Source organism: Perna viridis, chromosome 5 (genome assembly GCF_037379345.1).
Source record: "Perna viridis isolate PV_CMFRI_1.1 ecotype Kerala chromosome 5, ASM3737934v1, whole genome shotgun sequence".
Classification (NCBI taxonomy): Eukaryota; Metazoa; Mollusca; class Bivalvia; order Mytilida; family Mytilidae; genus Perna; species Perna viridis.
This window is the reverse complement of record NC_142449.1, coordinates 6,778,053-6,800,313: the sequence shown is the minus strand read 5'-3', so window position 1 is coordinate 6,800,313 and position 22,261 is coordinate 6,778,053. Positions and strand designations below refer to the sequence as shown.

General features: G+C 32.7%; 1 protein-coding gene across 5 annotated transcripts in view; it reads right to left on the bottom strand.

Annotated features, from left to right (window-relative positions):
• The window catches only part of LOC148615764 (CD109 antigen-like), a 227,013-nt gene that overhangs the window by 158,383 nt on the left and 46,369 nt on the right, over positions 1–22,261 (bottom strand). For all 5 annotated transcript variants that reach the window (XM_088582335.1, XM_088582339.1, XM_088582337.1 and 2 more), the window contains exons 13-14: positions 15,715–15,900; positions 13,390–13,509 (exon numbers count right to left, since the gene is read on the bottom strand). In XM_088582335.1, the coding sequence (XP_088438461.1) occupies positions 13,390–13,509; positions 15,715–15,900 (306 nt within the window). The remainder of the gene's footprint in view (positions 1–13,389; positions 13,510–15,714; positions 15,901–22,261) is intronic.

The window sequence follows — 22,261 nt, the reverse complement described above, 5'->3', positions numbered from 1 at the left end:
TTCAAACAGTGTCACTATTTTATTGGCAAAAAAAATGAAAATCTGACGGAAAACGAGAACTTAAGTCTTCTTACTTTCTAAACACGATTATCGGACTCCTACACAGATCATTAGACCACTCTGCATTATATGTACAAGCTATTTATGAAGATTTACTAATTTTTTTCGGCCACGTTTATACATTTTCAATGCACCCAAATGGGGATTGAGAACCAATGACGTAGCACTTCCTTATATGGTAAGTGGGTGTTACTTCCAGTTATTTTTTCTTCTCATACTCGTATCTAAACATACTCTAGTTTTTTTTATAAATATAAGAGTAATCAAGGGAACCAAGGTTATAGGGTAATCAAAAGAATGTAATCCAGGGACAAAGATCCGACATGGAAAACAGACATACACAACAAAGAACATGAAGTAACTAAAATCATACATACAAAGTAACAAAAGTAAATGAGCAATTCGGACTCCACTAAAAACTGGGAGCATGGACCAGGTGCACCGGTAGGGTAAGCGTCCTCTGCTTTTCTTGAAACACCCGGCGAGTTGCTCATAAAAAGTCAAGTCCGGGGTAGACAAACGAGGAAAGGAAAACTATGACCCGTTGAATAAAGCAGTTTTCATGGTGCTGATGGATACACCATAACGATCCACGAGTTCATGATGACGACCATAAGACTTCTGTAGTGATGACTTCAATCTTGTAGCAACATAACCCTGTTCCAGAAGCCTATTTGTTAGAGTTCTAGCGCGATACAAAAAGTCTGCGTAGTTTCGGCAAGCTCTGGCATAACGTATGAGTTGTGATATGAACACTCCATACGCAGGAGCCGAAGGGATGTTGCCACAGATGAAAGGAAAGTTAACAATTCTGAATGAAAAGTCATCATGTTTGTCGTAAAGTTTGGTCAATAGTTTACCTTTACCATCGATTTCTAAGTGTAGGTCAAGATATGAGGCTGACTTGTGTCTGTAGTATCCTTTATCTCAAGTTCTTTAGGGTAGATGCGATGTATCATATCCCCGAAATTAGGATTGTTTAAAGATAATACGTCATCTATATAGCGGAAACTGATATTGAAGGATCTAGCCAAACGATATTCTTTCTTTTAAAAAATGATTTTTTTGTGTCATGTCTCCTTTAATAACACACTATATTCTAAATATGAACATCTAATATGAGCCAACTAGATAAACAGATATTCAGTAAATCTCTTCAATCACACACTAAATTCTAAATGTGAACATCGATAATGGGTCCATATATAAACATTCATTAGCAGGGACTCTTAGATTTTCTTAAAACAAAGCTAGAACTAAAAAAATGAAAAGATAACTGTTCTTTAAAGATGCTATCACACGAGTATGTGTAGACAACCAATAGTATAATTGTTCATATGCCATATCTTTTTTCTGTCGAAAGTGTGAAAATAATAAAAATGCCAAAACATGAACTCCCTATTGGCAAATAACTCCTACACCAATTCAGTAGAAATGCTATTGAAATATGTTAAATCAAGATAATTTAGCCACAAACAAATCAATGTTGCAGATAGTTTATATGGGAAAAAAAACAGTTTGACAATATGGGTATTATTTCGGTATTGCAGTTAACGAATTCTCATCATCCAACATATATTTCCAAATATACTGTCAAACATCCTCCCTCGTTTAAACAATGTGATTGTTTATTATAAATCTTTCTGAAATAAAAAGAACTTACAAGATCATTACATATCCAGAAATAAAATAGTTGAATAAGTCATAGAATATCGGCAAAAAATATACCAAAGTGCCATTATTGGGAAGAAATTAGACACATCAAATCACAGTAAGAATTATTTTTATACTCTTTTATGTTTGTATGGTAGATTTCTACATTATTTTCAGACAAAACAAAATGAGATAGAACATAAAGAATAAGTTATCTATAAACTTTATAGTAAAAAAATAAGAGCAAAGCTCGCTAAAGGATACAGAAACATTCCAGAATCTTACATTCAATAAACATTGCCCTACATGAACTGGGTGCAGAGAAAACTGTTACGAAAATCTTCAAACCATAGCGTCAAAAATGAAACAAATTTCAGTGTAAGTCAAGTCTAACACCAAAACAAAATCAATAATTCATCTACATGAAATATCCACTAGCTGTAAAAGTAGTTACAAGAGAATCTTAACAGGTGTAAACAATCATAAGTATGAGCACCGTAATCACAATCTAACTCCATCAGCCTACAACTTCAATGCGTTTTCTGTGTCTAATTGATATCCTACTGTCAAACTACAACTTATATTTTATAACAAATATTTGAATCTATGAAATAAAAAGCGGTAAAAAACAAAGCGTGGTCGATGGGGAAATTCAAATATGTCAAAACCCAAGTACAGGGCTAAAACAAGAAAACAGGAAACAAATTATTACAGAAACAGATATGATATACCATCATATGAGCCCTATAAAATAGTAAATACTTACAGAGATCACCATAAGGTCTTCAGTGAGTGAAAACACACTTTCTAGTAAGCTCTGAGAGGCCCCGGCAACAAAAGTAATATAATCTACCGTAACAGAATGATGACACTCCTTCAAAATAAACTTAAAAAAACAAATAACGACACAAAGGCACATTAATAACCAACCTTCACAACAGGGCAAAATTATTCATTTCTAAACAAGTATCATGCTACAAGCGCAGACACCCTGGTGGCAGGACTTCCAATTTTTTAAATCAGTTTCTCAAGGACAGGAACTTTGAAATGTCACACCAACAAGAGCATTTGAGTAAGGAATGGTTGCATTAAAATGATATATAACTTTTGTGACTTGTATTAGAAATAAGGAAACACTTATCTGTTGGTCTTGGTCTTGTTAGTTTTCAGTTGACAACAATTTTATTTATAAAAGGAAAAAGGAAAAGGACACAATATTTATAGGTCTTGTTATTGAAGCAACTCATTTAATCAAACCTTTATTTGATTACAAAAAAAAAATGATTATTTTGACATGAACACTAAGATACATGTCCATTATCAACTGGAAAGTTCTAATAGATTCCAGTATTTGAGTATGATCATACAAATTTAGATAAATTCCAGTCCATAAGGGCCAAAGTATCATTATTAAGATTCAAATACATTCCGGTCATTGAGTGCAAAAGCATACTTATGAAAAACATTCTAGTCTAAAAGGGCCAAAGCATGATTATAAAAGTTTGGATACATTCCGGTCCATTAAGACCAAAGCATGATTTCAAAACACAATCACACTTGAGTCCTGAAGGTAAAAGATAAACTGGTCACCAAAGTTAATTAAGCAGTGCTAACAGCTAATATTTATTTTTTCTTTCAATTCTTTTTAGCCTAGAGTAAAACTTTATGAGGCTATGCTATACAACATTAGACTTAGTTGTTGTTTTTAGTCACTAAGGTCAATTTTAGGTCATATAGAATGAGTCATGTAAATAACAATCTTAAGAATATTTTTTTTTATAATCATCCTTCATTCTCTGAAGAAAGTATGAATAGACAATACTTCTAGACCAATTTTTAATTAATTTAACAGAGAGTTTTTCTCGTTCTTTACGATTTAGACTCAGCTGCTTAACGTTGAGATAAGGGATCATATAACCACCTGTAGTCATTTTCTCAATTAATGACAGAAAAGGAGAGAAAACCGAACTTAAATGTAAAATCAGATTTGTCTAAATGTTCCCAGCTACATTGTCTATCATTAGGCAGGATGAGGAAAGACAGCAATTCAAATTTTAAAATATTCAAAAGGTGAATAATAATTGAATCATTAAGATATAACATCCAAGTTATAACTCGTTAACTCGAAGTTGACTCAGCATTTCCATAACTTCCACACCACTAAACGTGTAACTGGCTAGAATTTACTTGCTAGAGATGATGTACAGTTGAAGTGGGCTGACAGTTCCGAGCCCTCACTTATAAATGGACACGATGAATAGTAACTTTCAAAGATGGGATGATTTTAAATTTGATTTTTGTATTGTTTTGTATTTGTTTTGGGTTTTTTAGGGGGGGTACATGTTAAATTGTAGAAAAAAACTAATAAATGCATGAAGTATACTTTTTACTTTTATTAAATAACACTGTAACAATTAAGTTAAAAATATTACACCCTTCACTTCGTTCATTAAAAATCTCACAGCTTTGCTTTTAGCTGAGAATTCTACTGTCTTTGTGGATATAAACAACAACAAAAAAAAAAACAACCTTTCACAACACCATTGCACACTGATCATCAGCTGACTGTTCCTATACTGGGTGTAGTAGGTGTTTATACTCAATAATATGTGGTATTTGTAATACATGATGGAGACGAAACGCCCTTTGCTATCACTTCAATGGGGTTTCACACAGACGGAGTAAAGCAAGGAAACGTTTGCACAGTCCCCGGACATAGCCAAACCCGTTCACGACTACCTGGGCTCACAATGAAATTGTTAAGTGATACGTGCTAGTTGCCGTAACTACGCAAACATTTTGTATCGTACTAGACTTCTCACAAGTAGGCATCTGGAATCGTGTTATGTTGTTAAAGATTGAAGTTGTCACTACAGAAGTTTTATGATCCTCATCATGAATTTGTGAATTGTTACATTGCATCCATCTGCACTATGAAAACCGATTTGATCAATGCGTCGTAGTTTTCGTTTCCTCTTTCGACTACCCTGCACTAGACTTTTTAACAACTCTGCTTGTTCATGCTCCTAGTTTTTAGTGGAGTCCCAGTTGCTCGTTTATTTTCTTTACTTTGTATATATTAATATTTCATTTTATGTTCTTTGTTGTGTTTGTCTGTTTTCCATGTCTGGTCTTTGTCCATGGATTACATTCTTTTGATTTCTGCTAGAATTCTGGTTCCCTTGATTAATCTTTACCAAAATGTGATTACTTTTTAATATGTTTCTTCGAGCATTTAATGCCCTGGAGAAATATATTGTCAAATAAAAAGGTAATATCAAATGATCTTTAAAAGCTTTTCATGTCGTTACATAGATTTTATCGCAGATCATTCCAAAATAAAGGACCAAATTATAAGATATGTCTAACACTGAGTTGACCTCTATTTTACAGAGTTTGACTTTTGTGCGCACAACACAAACCTACACCGAAATAAAGGCATTGTGGAAGCGTTGGTTTGACTACCAAGCAGACATGGTTTAACCTAGAATGTCAGTATTAAGTATATTCGTGTTTATTCATGACTTTTCAAGTTCATTTATTGTTTAATATTCCCCTCTGATTTTTTATAATGATTTCGGTAGTTTTGTTAATATCTTTCTTTTCTCCTAGATTTACTTCTTTAAAAACATGAATTAATTGGTAAAGAAATTCAACAATAAGTTCACGACATGAATGAGGATATATTAATAATTTGTCAAAAATGAAGTCAGGATATTACATATATAAATTATTATGTATTTAATTCAAGATTTTTTATGAAAATGAAACATATTTGAAAGTTATGTCTACATTTAGTAAATTGGATTGAGGTAACGTTACAATATACATCAATTCTTCTAAAATTATTGACCTATATATGTCAATATACAAAGTAGTGATGCTTAATTTGTAAAATCTCACAGCATTCAATGTTTTCAAAGTGAAAAAGAAACATTTGTTCACAAACAGTTTAATCGAAACAGTCATTCAAGAAAATTTCCAATTATTTTCAGTAAATATAATGATTATGGAATTTTCCATTCAACCGAGGTTGTAATACTCTCAAACTGGTTCTTCGTGTCTTTTAACAGCTGACAAATGTAATCTTTATTCAATAGTCTAGTTAAATTCCCTTAAATGGATATTTCACACAGTTTGAAAAAAATGTGAAGTTCAATTTACCTAAATTTATCACAGCTACGTAAGATAAATTGCAACGAGCTGTGTTTTTTTTTCTACAGAAGGAAAAATGTTTTAATTCTGTGTTTCTTCTTCTTTACTATAGATCAAAGAATATAAAAAATGAATATCAAAACGAGTCTTAACAAGATCAAATACTATGGTTACTAGTCTTTTTCCCTAATTACTTTAATAATCTAAGCATATCAGTAGATGTAATTCCTGACATCGGTAACCAAATAACCTCTTCAATAAGTCCAACGAAAATAATAAGACTAAATGAGAAGTCATGATTTGTTATCAAAGAAATGTTTTACACCTTTAAATGATCCTCGGTAACTTCATTCAGAAATTCAAAAATGAATAGCAGAGATCCTAAGTTAGAAAGACTTCAATGAGAAAATATCTGATCTCGCGTTTGTGTCACCATTGTAAATCTTTATGTCCCCAGGCATGTAGTTACAAATAAAAACCACTGGAAATGAATATCTTTGCAAATTTTCTGTTGAGAAACCTAAACGATTACTGCAAATACAATGCCAGAAATGTATAAAACAATATGTGAAAGGTATTGATTCCTCGTCTAAGAAGATCAGAGCTTCGAAGTCTTTAATCCAGAATTAACTCGAATTTCTAAGCCAACCAGAGTGGCAATTCTACATTTAATCATATAAAATGATGATGCAGCAACATCTGTTAATGATAGATCTGTTGTTACAGCTCGCTTCTGTATGCTCATCTGTACTCAGTACCTTGTCAGTGAACTAATGTTTCTTAGACTTTAAAACATTTAAACTCTTGTTTCTTTAGCTTTTGTATTGTTTTGTTTTGATGTTTGTTTTCATTTTGTCTATTTGGTTTTTTTTAACATTCTGATTCTTCTTTTTTTTCATTTGTGTTGTTTTATTGTTCAGATAACAACTACAACTGAAATAACTAAAATTGGAAGTCGGTGAATCACACCCCACCCAAAAGCAACAAATAGGAACAGGAAAAAGACATTTAGTCCCAATCAGAACTCAGCGTGTCCGATTTACGATTACGAAGTCTTTCCCATCAATAAAATGTTCTAGTCATACAAATGAACGACAAACTACAATCAATCAATCAATAATCTAGTTCTGTTGTTATTGATTCAGGTGGGTGTTATCTGTAGCATAAAGCAAGTTAGTTTATGCTTCTGTGAATCTTAATATTTAACACTTCAATATTCAATAATGTATAACTGGTCAAGTACAATATATAGCACCTATAAAAGGCCAGGGCAAATACTGACACCGTACGAACAATAGATAAATATACTTAAGTTATTTTTTTTCGAGTTTTGTGGAGCTAAGGCGAAAATATCCTCCACTATTCCATGGGCTGGGAGGGTCCACCGTGCACCTCCCCCCTTTCCATCATCAACTTCTTGGTGATTTGTAGGTACCTTTATACTACCGAATCAATTTGTCGCCAAAGAATATTCTCAGATTCTTTTTCAGTATAAGCCTGTATTTGTACCCCACTAGGTCAAAAAGCCAAGATTTTTGTGACTAAATTGTTTGAGCGTCGTAGCCTTCCTAGAATAGCATGTATTAACAAACTAAACACATTGTAAAGCCCAATGTCTCAGCCTTACAATAGTACCAAAAACGTTGCGGTAACCCTTGAGGTTTTTGCGGTAAAATGAAAAAAATATACCCCTATCCCGCCGAAATTTGATTAAATTGAAATAATTTCCAATGTCAAAACCCCTAGAATATTCATGCTTCAGTAAAAAATGGCTTATTTGGTATTTTCTGTTTAGTATTATTATAATTCATACTTCTGGTGTTCTTTTGATGATTTTTGTCGATTTTCTTGGTGAGAATTTATCCAAAAAAAAGCGAAAAATGGGATTTTCGATTTTTCGGTCAAAAGTCACATAAATTTGACTTTACAAGTTATTGATCCACTAAAATGTCTCAAATTTTGCATCAGATAGATAATTTTTATAATTTTCTACAAAAATAAACTACAAAAAACTAATTTTCAGGAAAGTATTTCCCAAACATTTTAAAAATATTACCTCTACCCCTAGAAAACTGTTCTTAGTATCAAACAGAAAGAACTCATATTTTAGGCATTCATAATTAAGATAATGATGTACCTAACATGTCAGGCGCTTAGACTTTTCTTTTGGGGTGACTTTACTATAAGATCGGAAAAAGGAGATTTTCAGAATTTCAAAATTTTCTACTATATCATCCGATTTTGTGTGATACGGTTTATTAATATAATGTCTTAGCTTCAAAATGAGCCCAAGTAATAAATATTTGAATTTTACCAAGTCAAGTTAGATGGGAAATTGCCACCCCTACCCATGATGAAAAATGCCTCAACACGAACTAAAATGTTAATTTTTGACAATAATGAGCTTTTCATATAATGTGGGATTTTCGGAATTTCATATTTTCTTCAATTTCACTTATAATTGGCAATTTCTTTAAATACTCTACTTCAAAACAAGCTTTTGTATATTCAAATACAAGTATATAGTGTCTTATATTTCTAACGAGCCCAAGTTATAAATATTTGAACTTTTCCAAGCCCAAATAGGTGGAAAATTGTCACCCCTACCTTTGATAAAAAAAATGCCTCAACAAGAACTAAAATGTTAATTTTGGCATATAATCAGTGTACAATAGACATGGTGTGTTCTAGTACTGTAATTATCAATGTGTTCAACATATCTACTCATTTCAGGGTCGTATTTTTCAGTGTTGATGTGACAATAATGAGTTTTTCATAAAAAGGGTAATTTTCGGATTTCATATTTTCTTCTATTTCAAAGGTAATTGACTTTTTTTTCAAGTACCCTACTTCAAATAAATATTTGCATATACAAACACATCTATGTAGCATCTAAGCTTTCTAATAAGCCAAGGCATCACATACTTTAATGCATTCCAAGCCATTAATTATTTTCCGTGATAAACCCAGAATTCATATGTGGTAGATTAGCATTTTTTAAATGGTGTTGGATATATGTATGCCAATCATTCATCGTAGTTGCTTCTTTAAAACTTTATATGTATAAAAATAATGACAGCAAACAAAATCAGATCATGTAAAAACTGTAATATTTTAAACAAATATTATACAATTTACGTGCTAAAATGCTTATAATCTGTTTTATTCTTAAATTTCCCTTTTTGTAATATTTTGCCGTCTTCGGGACAATAAAAGCATAATTTTGCTTGACAATGTGATTGATATAAGAAGATCTCCATTTTAAAAGCCAGACCAACATTGCGTACAGTTAGTGTATGCTATAAACGATCATTTTCTTTCACATTGTGGCAGATTTTAGTGGGTAGGGGTAACATTCTTTCGCCCAAATGCCCTGGAGTGCATTTAGTTGTGCATTGCCTTGGCTCAGTAGAAAGGTAAGGTGCTACATAAATGTGTTTGAATATACAAAAGCTTGTTCGAAGTAGGGTACTTGAAAAACATTGCCCATTACAGGTGAAATGGAAGAAAATATTAAAATCCAAAAATTCCCAATTTTATGAAAAACTCATTCTTGTCAGCTTGAAACTGATAATAACTCGCCGCCTGAAATGAGAAAATATCTTGAATACATCGATTATCAAAACAAAAGTAACCAACATGTCTTTTTTACATCGATTCTGTGCTAAAAATTAACATTTTGGTTCAAATTTAAGTATTCTTTTCATGGGTGGGGTGGCAATTTTTCACCTAATTGGACTTGGAAAAGTTCAAATATTTATTACTTGGGCTCATTACAAAGCTAAGACATTATATAGTTGTATTTAAATATACAAAAGCTTGTTTGAAGTACGATATTTGAAAGAAAAACGGCCAACTATAAGTGAAATTTAAGAAAATATGAAATTCTGAAAAATCCCCCTTTTTATGAAAAACTCATTATTGTCACATTAAAACTGAAAAAATATGTGCCTGAAATGAGAAGATATATTGAACACATAAATTATTAAAACAACAGTACCCAACATGTCTACTGTATACCGCTTATATATAAATCATTAACATTTGGGTTCATGTTGTGGCATTTTTGTTCATGGGTAGGGGTGGTAATTTTTTACATGACTTGGAAAAGTTCAAATATTTATTATTAGGGCTAATTTTGAAGCTAAGACACTATATTAATGTACTGCATTACACAAAAGCTTGATAGAACTACCGTATTCTGAAAAAAGGAAATAACGTGTTATATAGAAGAAATTCAGAAATTCAGAAATTCTGAAAATTCCCCCTTTTACTATTTTATAGTAATTATTACCCCAAAAAGAAAATCTGAACGCCTTAACTGATCAGATATATTGAGAACATCATCATCTTAATTATTAATACCTAAAATATGAGCTTTACGGTGTCAGTATGTTCTGAATGAGAATTCTGTTTGATACTAAGACCAGTTTTCTAGGGGTAGGGGTAATATTTCTAACATTTTTTGAAAATCCTTTCCTGAAAATTAGTTTCTCATGGTTTATTTATGTAGAAAATTAAATTATCGAATGATGCCAAATTTGAGACGGTTTAGTGGAGCAATAACTTGTAAAATCGAATTTATGTGACCGAAAAATCGAAAATCCCATTTTTCGCTTTTTTGATAAATTCTGACTACAAAAATCGACAAAAATCATCAAAAGAACCCAAGAAGTTTAAATTGTGAAAATACCAAATAAGCCATTTTCCACTGAAGCATAAATACTCTAGGGGTTTTGACACTGAAAAATATGTCAATTTAAGCAATTTTTCGGTGGGGTAGGGGTACATTTTTTTTTCATTTTACCGCAAAACCCTAAGTGTTACCGCAACATTCTTAGTACTATTGTAAAGCTGAGACATTGGGCTACATGATAATACATACACATGTCAGTTTACTTCGTTCTGTAGAAAGAAGAGGTTCGTAGAAACAAAAAACTTCAAAAACAGATTTTTGCCTCAACAAGGTATAAAAACTAGCCAAAAAAATTCAAAAATGCTTCAGTTTATATTTTGGCGATAAAAAGATTCGTAAATGGGAGTTGTAAGGGTACCTGAAAATCATATTTTGGTTGATGAGTCGGGGGTGCACGGGGGGTATCTTAGCCCATGTACTAATAATGAAATATCATAAAGGTGTAAAGCTTTGAATACATTTGAGTAAGAAATCTTGACCAGAAAGAAAAAGCATGTACTTGTCACTATAAAAAGGCACTAAGTATTTGATGCGACATATTCAGCTAGCAATCCTTAAAATTAATGCTTAGCATGCAACTACTGGCAGCTAATTTCAAAACATTTTCTTCTGAAAAAGTTCAAAACAATGCTGGAGGCTCACTACTAATCAAGAAGGTGTAAATTTAAGAATTCGTCAACATTTAATTAATTATATACTTCATTCCTTTTCCTAACCTTAAGTATCCACTATGGTATCTGTAAATGCCTTTGCTGATAAACAGGAACCATATCCTACGGTAATCGTAAGATTCACGGAGTGTGTTGAGTCTCTTAGATAATTTCATCAGACACATAAGAATTAAATCTAATTATTTCTTAAAATTGGTGATACTCAAGGTGAAAGCTTATCAAAACAGACAAAAAATTACTATCTTAATAGGAAAAAAGCCTCATTTTCTCAATAATTTAGAATAAGAAAACGTATCTCAGCAACTCATTTTGTTATTAAACATAGATCTGCGATTTACGTTCTCATGACTCAGAATACGTTTTTTAAACAGTGGTCTATCAATTCAATTCAATGGTTTGGTCAATATTTTGATTTTATTTCAATGAAAAGATGTCCAGTAGATCAGTACATCTTTGTACTGTATACTACAGAAACAGAATACAGCTATGTCCTGTATTCTACAGTCACACAATATATCTCTGTCCTGCATTCTAGTTACACACTACAGCTCTTTCCAGCATTCTACAGTCACACAGTACAGATCTGTCCAGCATTCTACGGTCACACACTACAGCACTGTCCTGCATTCTACAGTCATACAGTACAGATCTGTCCAGCATTCTACGGTCACACACTACAGCTCTTTCCAGCATTCTACAGTCACAGTACAGATCTGTCCAGCATTCTACAGTCACACAAAAAAGGTCTGTCCTGAATTCTACAGTGAAACAGTACAGTCTTGTACATATAAACTCCAAATTGAAAGATAACCATTCATTTTCAGTGACAGATGAAGTGTTCAGTTAAATTTCTGACATAATTTACTATACAAAAATACATGCTACATATAAACTTTCTGCATCGCACTGAAATGTAATATATTTTTTTTTTAAAAAAGGAAAGTATAAATTAAGTCAACCATGTCAAAAGTGATATGTGAATATATATTGATGACAGCTGAGCTCTAGCTTCAAAAAGTATCTCAATCAATGCAGATTTACCCTTCTTTAAAACTGTTTAGCTCCAGTAATATTATACCAACCATTTTTCTTGATAACCTGATTAGTAATGAATTTGCTTGAACTATAGAAATAAAGCAGTAAAAACCATACAAGGCTTCATAATTAACTATCCTATTTTCTTTTCTATGATTTCATGTCTTCATATAAAGTCTTCTCTATGATTTGGTTGTTTCATCTACTTTTTAGACAGCTAGATATTTGCAATAACATACAATGGTAAATGTGATTCAAACTAGTGATATGAAAAATTCTGCATTGTGACTGGTTGATGTATGATTCTGTTTCATTTACTTTATAACCTGATTAATCAAAAGCAAAATTGTGACGTTTCTAACTTTGTTCTCATGACACCACTGGTAATGTCATAGATGGACGATCGGTAGAAATTCCGTCATGACTGATGCCAAATGTCAAACAGCCAAAATATTCCACAGGAATAATTGAGAAAAAGGTTATTTTATGTAGTGAAAGTTGATTATTGCAAAATATTAACATGCATTATTTACTTTTAACGTTGAAATTAAATAACATGAGTTGATAATTTTTACTCAATTAATATGCAAACTGGAATCACTGACATGTATCATTAAAATTAGAGAGACTATTGTTAAAGTACTTTTATTCAACTTTAATGTTCATTGGTATCGTGGGTATTTTACTCCAATGTTTCAGAAGTCGGCCTGACATTGAAATATAACAAAGGCTTTTTAGTTCAACTACACAGGCAAATATTTTTCATGTGAAATTCATGTTAATCGGTTTCACATGAAATTCATGTGAAATTCACATGAAATTAACATGATTTACATGTGAATTCATTAACTACAAATTTCATGTGAACATTTCGTGTGAATTTCACATGAAGGCTCTATTCACCCGAATTTCACGTGAACCCTGTCACTTAGTTTATTTTCTCAATTCAGGTGAAAATCATGTGAAATTCATGTGAAAATCATATGAAATAATTTTGCCTGTGTACATAGTTTTATATACATAAAATCAATGAAAATTGGTACCCTTCAAACAAAGCAATGTGTCATCAATCAGTTCAATAAACAAAACAGATAAATAGGACAGACTCTAAATACTCACATCGCCACTAGAGGTCTCCATCAAAGTAATAAGAACACCTTCACTACCAAAAGACTGATATTGTTGTGGGTTACCATACTCTTTTAATATTACCACATTATTCTCATCTACCAAATTAACCTAAAATAGGAAGTATAAAGATGACAATACAGTTGAAATATTTATGACTAATGAAATGAAGACAAACTGTGTGCAAATCTCACTATATGATAAATATCAGGTGGCCATGATAAAGCCTTCTGTCAAATACCAGCTGGCTATGATAAAGCCTTCTATCAAATATCAGCTGGCTATGATAGAGCCTTCTGTCAAATATCAGAGGGCAATGATATGGCATACCTATATACATCTTCTGTCAAATATCAAAAAACTTCTGGATGGAAGAAAGAAAAGATGGTCACAATGATAAAAATATACCTGCTGGAAGGCATGAGGAAAAATGTAATAAAGGATTGCTGAATAAAAATATTGATAACCTTATCTGGATAACCTTATCTGAGGAGGAATATCTGAATACTGGATAAAAACATAGATAATCCCATCTGATGAGGACTAATGGACTGCTGAATAAAACATTGATAACCCCATCTGATGAGGACTAATGGAATGCTGAATAAAACACTGATAACCCCATCTGATGAGGACTAATGGAATGCTGAATAAAACACTGATAACCCCATCTGATGAGGACTAATGGAATGCTGAATAAAATCACTGATAACCCCATTTGAGGAGGAATAATTGAATGTTGAATAAAACATTGATAACAGCATCTGAAGAGGAATAACAGAATGCTGAATAAAAACACTGATAACCTCATCTGACGGGAAATAATGGAATGCTGAATACAAACACTGATAACCTCATCTGATGGGAAATAATGGAATGCTGAATAAAAACATTGATAACCTCATCTGACGGGAAATAATGGAATGCTGAATAAAAACACTGATAACCTCATCTGAGGGGAAATAATGAATGCTTAATAAAAACATTGATAACCTCACCAGAGGTCACTAACATCACACAATCATAAACCAATATCTCAAATAATTGGTCTTTAGGCTGAACTCTACAGAAATCTAATGATACAACTAGAGCTGAGCATTGCATATAGGTTTTTTACATTAAATTTGAATGAGAAACAAGCCAAGAGAGTACCTACTTAGGATTGGAGCCAATCAACAATGAAAATGATATGTTTCAAGAGTGTAGTCTGGTGTTCAGACAGCCAAATATTAGGATTAAAGATTAAAGAAAGTGAATAATAGTGGGCTGTGGTTAAAAAAAACGAAATTTCATATTTTAAAATAAGTAATATATGTTTTATCACAATTTTAACATGTTTATGGTCCTACGCAGAATTAATTTTTTTCTTGAAAAAAAAGATCCTTAACTTTGACCTAATGACATTAAAATCAATAACCAATGGGACACACAATATATCAAGACGTCTTCCTTGCTAATTTAGCTTCAATATGTGAAAAAGTTGTTAATCTAATTGAGGCAAACAATATCATGTCATAGAGATTAATTAGAACAAACAAACTGAAAGATTACATTTATATTATTGATGGTTTCTGAAAAACTAAAAAAAAGGTCATGAAACTTTAACCATACATAACTAAAAAAAAAATTTTGAGCTGCAAATATGAAAATTAAAATTAAACTTGAAACAGTCAGATTGAGAGAGTTTTCTATAGTGACTCTGATAATAGATTGCAAACATATAATAATCTGTATCCATTCTAATTTAGATGGTCTCAGTATTGCAAATAAAAAATTTAAAAAGCTACCAAATTACACATAAATGCCAGATGACAGAATTACTTTAGACCCTTACAAAAAACTTTATCTTCTGATAAAAATTCCATTTCTATGGTACCTTGTTTTTGGATTATTAACTAGCTTACTGAATTAGGGTAGATAAAGCTTGTTGTCTTTTATCCTATTTGTTAAAGTGTTCATAATCTGTATCAATCTCCAGAGTATATTCCGAATAAACAGATTTTTATAATTTATTTTATTGTTGTATTTTCCAAACACTGTTTAAGGTTAGGGGGAGGGTAGAGCGCTCACAAACATGTTTATCCCTGCCATAAACTTTTTATGCCTATCCAACTGGTAATAGTTTCATTTCATTGATTTTGGGTCATATTACAGCTTACATTATGGTATGGGTTTTGCCAATCAATGAAAAGACAGTGTGGTGATCTGTAGGTTTTGTTTAACTGTTTGTTGCTTGGCTTTTGGTGGAAGACTACCTCATTGGCAATCATACCACATCTCCCATTTTTATATATACTTAAGAGTTTCACAACTTACCTCTATATTTAAATCTCTAGTAATAGGTTTCTCTGTTGTGAATGACATCATAATATCTGCCACAGAAGTATCTAGAGGCAACTTTCTGAAATTCAGCATCTCTCTATTACGGTCAAGGACATTGACAAAGTACTTTGTTCTTTCTCCCATGGGTAATGGGGCTCCACTAGGGTCTGTAACATGTAACTGAAATATAGAATTATTATTAACTCAGACTTAGGTAGGATTAGATAGTTAAACATTATACACAAAAGACATATATAGGCAAGGATTTACATAAAAAAGGAATTTTGCACTATGATTAAAAAATAAAAACAATATGCATATAAGGCAAAGCTGAATAGTATTTGATTTTAGTAATGGACTGATTGATTGAAGTCAAATGTTTTAACAGCAGAGAATGTTTGATCAATCAACAGACTCTGCTTTGAAATGCTATTAGCAGGCATCTTTAAATGTCATAAAAATGGAAACCCATGTTTCAAGAAATTCTGTTCAATAGCTTCAAGGGAAAAGTGATGAACAAACATCTTTTCTGTGGTAGTTTTAGGGAGATTTCACTGTACAAAGGGATGTAACTCTTAGAATAACTGTCAGATCATATGCACAAAGGAAAATGAAAAAAAATGATATACCCTCAGCAACATTCATTACAATATAATTCAATCAGGATATCCCTCATTATTACTCCTTATGATGATAAACTAATTATTTCCTTCACAGGAATTTATGTCCTTATATATTGGCTCCTACTAGGGTTTTTAAAGGGAAAAAAACATTTTTCAAGGATCCTCTTTCCCGATTTTCTTTCTTCTATTTACACCAACAAAAAGTAATATGATTACATATGATTCTCTAGTTGGCTATAAGTATGAGACAATTTAATTACATTCCATTTAAATCTACCCACATAAACATTACTTCCACATAAAATCCAAATCTAATTCTGATTATGTACTCTTAGACGGATAAATGTCAGATGAGAAGCCTTAAACCAGGACATCCAAACACAGAGGACTGGCTACCATATCACTTTATAGTGCCATCTGTTTTATTAAAAAGAGAACTATTGGTATGAGTGTCTCTGAAGGGTTAAAAAAATCAAATGAAGATGTCAACTGCAAGGAAGACATTTGCAGCCACTCATGAGAAAGGACTATTTGTACAGCTTAACATATTCTGAGTAAATTAACTAATGTTATCAGAGTGACTATATAAGTCGATGTCAGCCACATCAAACTGAAAGTAGCTATAGATGATAACAGAGCACTGATTTGACTCAAGCGGCTGATAACCACAGAGGTCATTTCAAGCCAAATCATATACATCTTTTATTGTCTGCATAGTGTAACATATAATTTTAATAAAAACTTCTGAGCATAGCATGATACAACCGAACCCTGAACAGTTGGGGCAACTGTGCACACAATATTAGTTTTTGACACACTTCAGCATATAGACTTACAATTTAATAAGGACACATCAAATGGTTTGGACACTATATAATGCACTTTTGACTCCTAATAACAAGAAATTTGTAAGAGATATCAATAACCTGACTGAAAAATGCAAGCAGGAATTTTGTGAGGAATCCAATAAAAAAAACATTTTCATAATTGGACCATAAATAATTGATTTTTTGGTGTGTAGCCCCTATGACCCCTATAACTTGAACACGGCCAGAGATATCTGAAATCTAATTGAAAAACATAGGCAAGGACTATTATGAGGAATCCAATAACAAACAAATTTCAAAATTGGACCAAAAATGAAGAGTTGAATTTTTTTTGGCTTTTGAACACTGACCCCTATAACTTGAAATGATCCAAAACAAATAAAATCTGCTGGATTCATTTGTTTACCAGAATTAAATGAGGAACATAATAAAAACTGAATAATTAATAATAAATATCCTTTTTGGCCCCTTTTTCTAAAATCGTAGAGGCCACAAACTAAATTAAATAGGTACCTTCCATTAGTGGTAGGTAAAATCCTATCAAAATTTCAAAGCAATTTGTCAACTACAACTAAAGTTATCTCACAGAAATGAGGAGTCCCAAGATGACAACACCAACGATGACAACTGAACCATAACCTTATACGACCACAATTTTTTTGTGGTCATACAAAAACTGGAAAGAATGTAAGCATGATACCGCCACTCACCTCTCTAAAAACATAAAGGAAACCAAAATTGTCATTTAAAGGGAAGAACAATATAGGGGGCCACAATGGCATCATTTGATGAAAAAATTGTGGTAGTTTCCTTTTATTACATAAAGCGGTTTGAGAGGAACTGTGAGATTAAAAGGCGACCCATCCATGACAAAGTTCAAGTTTTGCATCAGAAAACCTCGAAGGTCAGGTTTCAGGTCTCACAAACCACTTCCAACATTTCCATCACTTTACATGTTAACAAGATGCTCCCGGGAGCCTGAATCACTCACTTCGTTGAATTTTGCCTTTCAAGGGCAATAAATTAAACAAGAAGTTGTCCAACAATTTTGACTCGAGAAAACTTTGATAGGACTTGTCATAAGGATCATTTCAGAAAAGGAAATATATCATAGTTTTCATGACATTGGCTGAAAACTGGGAAAAAACCTGTAATTTTCCCGTCAAGGGCAATAACTCTTGTAAAAAGGTGTCTGACAAATTTTATGCCTGAAGACTTTTGTAGTCCTAAAAATTAGGATCATTTCAACTATTGAAAGAATTTGGTTAAACATAACGGTTTTGGAGATATATGCAAAAAATAACTGTCTGACCCTATGTTCTATTTTTAGTAACAGTGTCCATGTTTTTCGACGGATCAAAAATCCCCATTTAAATTCTATGAAGGATACCAAAAGGAACACTTATACCGAGTCTTCTTTCAATTGGTAAAAAAGTGTCAGAGGAGAAGATTTTTGAAAGAAATAAAAATAGCAAAAAACTTTGAATAAGGGCAATAACTCTAACATGGCTTAATAGATTAAAGTGAAAATTTGACTGCAGATAGATCTCATCATGCTGAACACTTTTCCCCCCATGTCAGAATTGGGCCAAACCTACCCGTTTTGGAGATATATGCAAAAAACTACTGTCTGACCCCTATGTTCAATTTTTGTTAACGGCGGCCATGTTTTTCAACGGATCAAAAATCCCCATTTAGTTCTATGCAGGATATCCCAAGGAATATTCATACTAAGTTTGGTTCCAATTGGTCAAGTAGTTTCAGAAAGTAAAAGTTTTGAAAAATTGTTAACGACGATGAACGATGACGACGACGGACACCAAGTGATGGCTATACCTCACTTGGCCTTTGGCCAGGTGAGCTAAAAAGTATTTTTCAAAGTTTCACTGTGAATTCCCAAGACAAATGAGATATTAATGTTGCATACCATAGCAAAGATTGCAAAATAAGGCTTTCAAATCATTATGCTAATGGCATGATGATTGTTGAAATTTTTCACAAAATTGACTTGAATAAATAGTATTGAAAATCCACATTTTTACCTTTTCTGCTAACTGACAGCACTTAGGCAAATTACTCACTCAAGTAAACAATATTCATACACTTCTGTAGTAAATTACAAAACATGATATTTAAGCACACACTATTAGCTTTACTTTGACTACTTTTGATTAACATACACAAAGATTATGTCCTTACAATGCACAGATCTAGATTCAGTGTGATTTTGGTACTAAATAGGTGGGAGTAGCCATTTGACATGGAAGTGGTAAGAGAGACCTCAACATGTGAAATCCTTAATTTGGATTATCTCCCTTAGGAATCCTAACTGTAATTGTATTCCCTTATGCACATCTACATATGATAGCCAACCTTCCTTTACAATTTCATCAAAATCCCTTGAGCTATTTCGGATGAGTTGCACTTACAAGAAATGTGGATAGATGGTCTGACAGAGAGATGGGCAGACAGATCAACAGGGTGATTCCTATATACCCCAAAACTATGTGGATAGATGGTCTGACAGAGAGATGGGCAGACAGATCAACAGGGTGATTCCTATATACCCCAAAACTATGTGGATAGATGGTCTGACAGAGAGATGGGCAGACAGATCAACAAGGTGATTCCTATATACCCCAAAACTATGTGGATAGATGGTCTGACAAAGAGATGGGCAGACAGATCAACAGGGTGATTCCTATATACCCCAAAACTATGTGGATAGATGGTCTGACAGAGAGATGGGCAGACAGATCAACAGGGTGATTCCTATATACCCCAAAACTATGTGGATAGATGGTCTGACAGAGAGATGGGCAGACAGATCAACAGGGTGATTCCCCAAAACTTTGTTTAATAAACAATCAATGTATTTTGCTCAAATAGAAAGGTTGCAGTACAATACTTCCTAATGAAATACTTCCTAATGAGGTACTTCCTAACAGGAGAATACTTCCTAATGAGGTACTTCCTAATGAGGTATTTCCCTTCCTAATGAGGTACTTCCCTTCCTAATGAGGTACTTCCCTTCCTAATGAGGTACTTCCTAATAAGGTACTTCCTAACATGAGACTTGCTCATGTAATTTCAATATTTAAAGTACAATTGCAAAATAGTGATGAACGCTTTAGGAATGCAACCAGTAAAATATATGTAGTACAGTATAGAATTTACATAATTTTCTCATCTGTAGAACATCTGCTACTATTTTGCTTGTGTGATTGAAAACGATAACAGATTGTCCAATAGTAATTAAGGGAACCAAGATTCTAGCAAAAATCAAAGGAATGTAATCTTTAGACAAAGACCAGACATGGAAAACAGACACACACAACAAAGAGCATAAAAAAACCAAAATAATACATACAAAATAACAAAAGTAAATGAGCAACTCGGACTCCACTAAAGACTGGGAGCATTGACCACATGCACCGGAATGGTAAGTGTCCTAGAAACACCCACTGAGTTTCTCATAAAAGTCAAGTCCAGGGTTAAAAAAAAGGAAAGGAAAACTATAACACATTGAACAAATCAGTTTTCATGGTACAGATGGATACACTGTAATGATCCATGGGTTCACGATGATGACAATAAAACTTCTGTACTGATAACTACAATTTTGTAGCAACATAACCCCGTTCCAGAAGCCTAACTGTAAGAAGTTTAGCATAATACAAAAAGAGCTCTCGAAGAAGCTGAATTGCTCACCTGACAAACCAAGCCTTATTAACTATGTAAGTAATGGCTTTGCTACCATGTTTGACAAAAAAATTGCTGAAAAAGAGCATCTACTGATCAATGCTGTAAGTTCAACTGAGTACCTAAGGCACTGTAAAATGCTGGAAATGCTTTCCAAGTGTTTTTAAGAACCTCTGGAAAAAATTTCGGCAGGGATCCCCCATGGTCTGTTATCCCACTGGGTGTGAGGGGGCATAAGCCCACTATGAATTTGCTGAAAATGAACATAAAATGAAGTTAAGTCATGGCTATACTATATTTTCATCATCACTTTAACACAGAAGACCATGTTAACTATATAAACCAAATATGGTTGAAATTAAAGCAAGTGTAAAAATCAGCAGGAAAATGGGAGCCATTTTCAAACTGGTTGCCAAAAACAAATTTTCGTCATCTCCATTCAACTTAAAATACCATGTTTCCTCAAAACACTAAAAATCGTTGGAATCCGAGCAACTGGTAAAAATGTTGCAAATGCAAATATGCAGCTATTTTGAAAATGGTTGCCTACGAAAAAATTTCAATATTGCCAGTCAACTCAGAATAATTATCATGTTTATCTAATGAGTAGCTTTCATCTTTCATTCAGCTATATTTGAGGAAAAAATAGCAAAAAAAGCATTTTGACCCCTATGTTTTATTTTAAGTAATGAAGGCCATGTTTTTCAACCAATGAAAAATTAAAAAAAAAAAAAACCAGTTTGTGCAGGATACCCTTAAAACCAATCATGTAAACTTTAATCATTTGTACATTGGCTGACAAATCATTTTAAAAAATTAGACATTGGCTTGTTTTCTGACAGTTAACAATATTATCCTCCTGTCAGAAATTTGCTACATTCAACTGTTTTGGAGTTATTCGCAAAAACCTGTATTTTGATCTTACGTTCTATTTTTAGTAACAGTGGCCATGTTTTTCAACCAATGAAAAATTACAAAGATCAGTATGTGCAGAATACCCTATGGAACATTTATGCCAACTTTTGTTGCATGTTTCCAAAGAAGAAGGTTTTCGCAGTTTTAAATGTGAAAACAACAAAAAAAAATTGGTTTCAGGGGACATAACTCCAACACAGGGTGACGAATCATTTTGAAAATTTCAGTCGTTTGACAGTAAACATTGTTACTCTCTGTCAGAATTTCGCTAAATTCAAATGTTTTTGAGTTATTTGCAAAAAAAAGGTATTTTGATCCTATGTTCTATTTTTAGCAATAGTGGTCATGTTTTTCAACCAATGAAAAATTTTAAATGATCAGTGTGTGCAGGATACCCTTAGAGACAACAATGCAAAGTTTCATTTCAATTGGTCAGGCAGTTTCAGAGGAGAAGATGTTGGAAAAAAGCCAGCA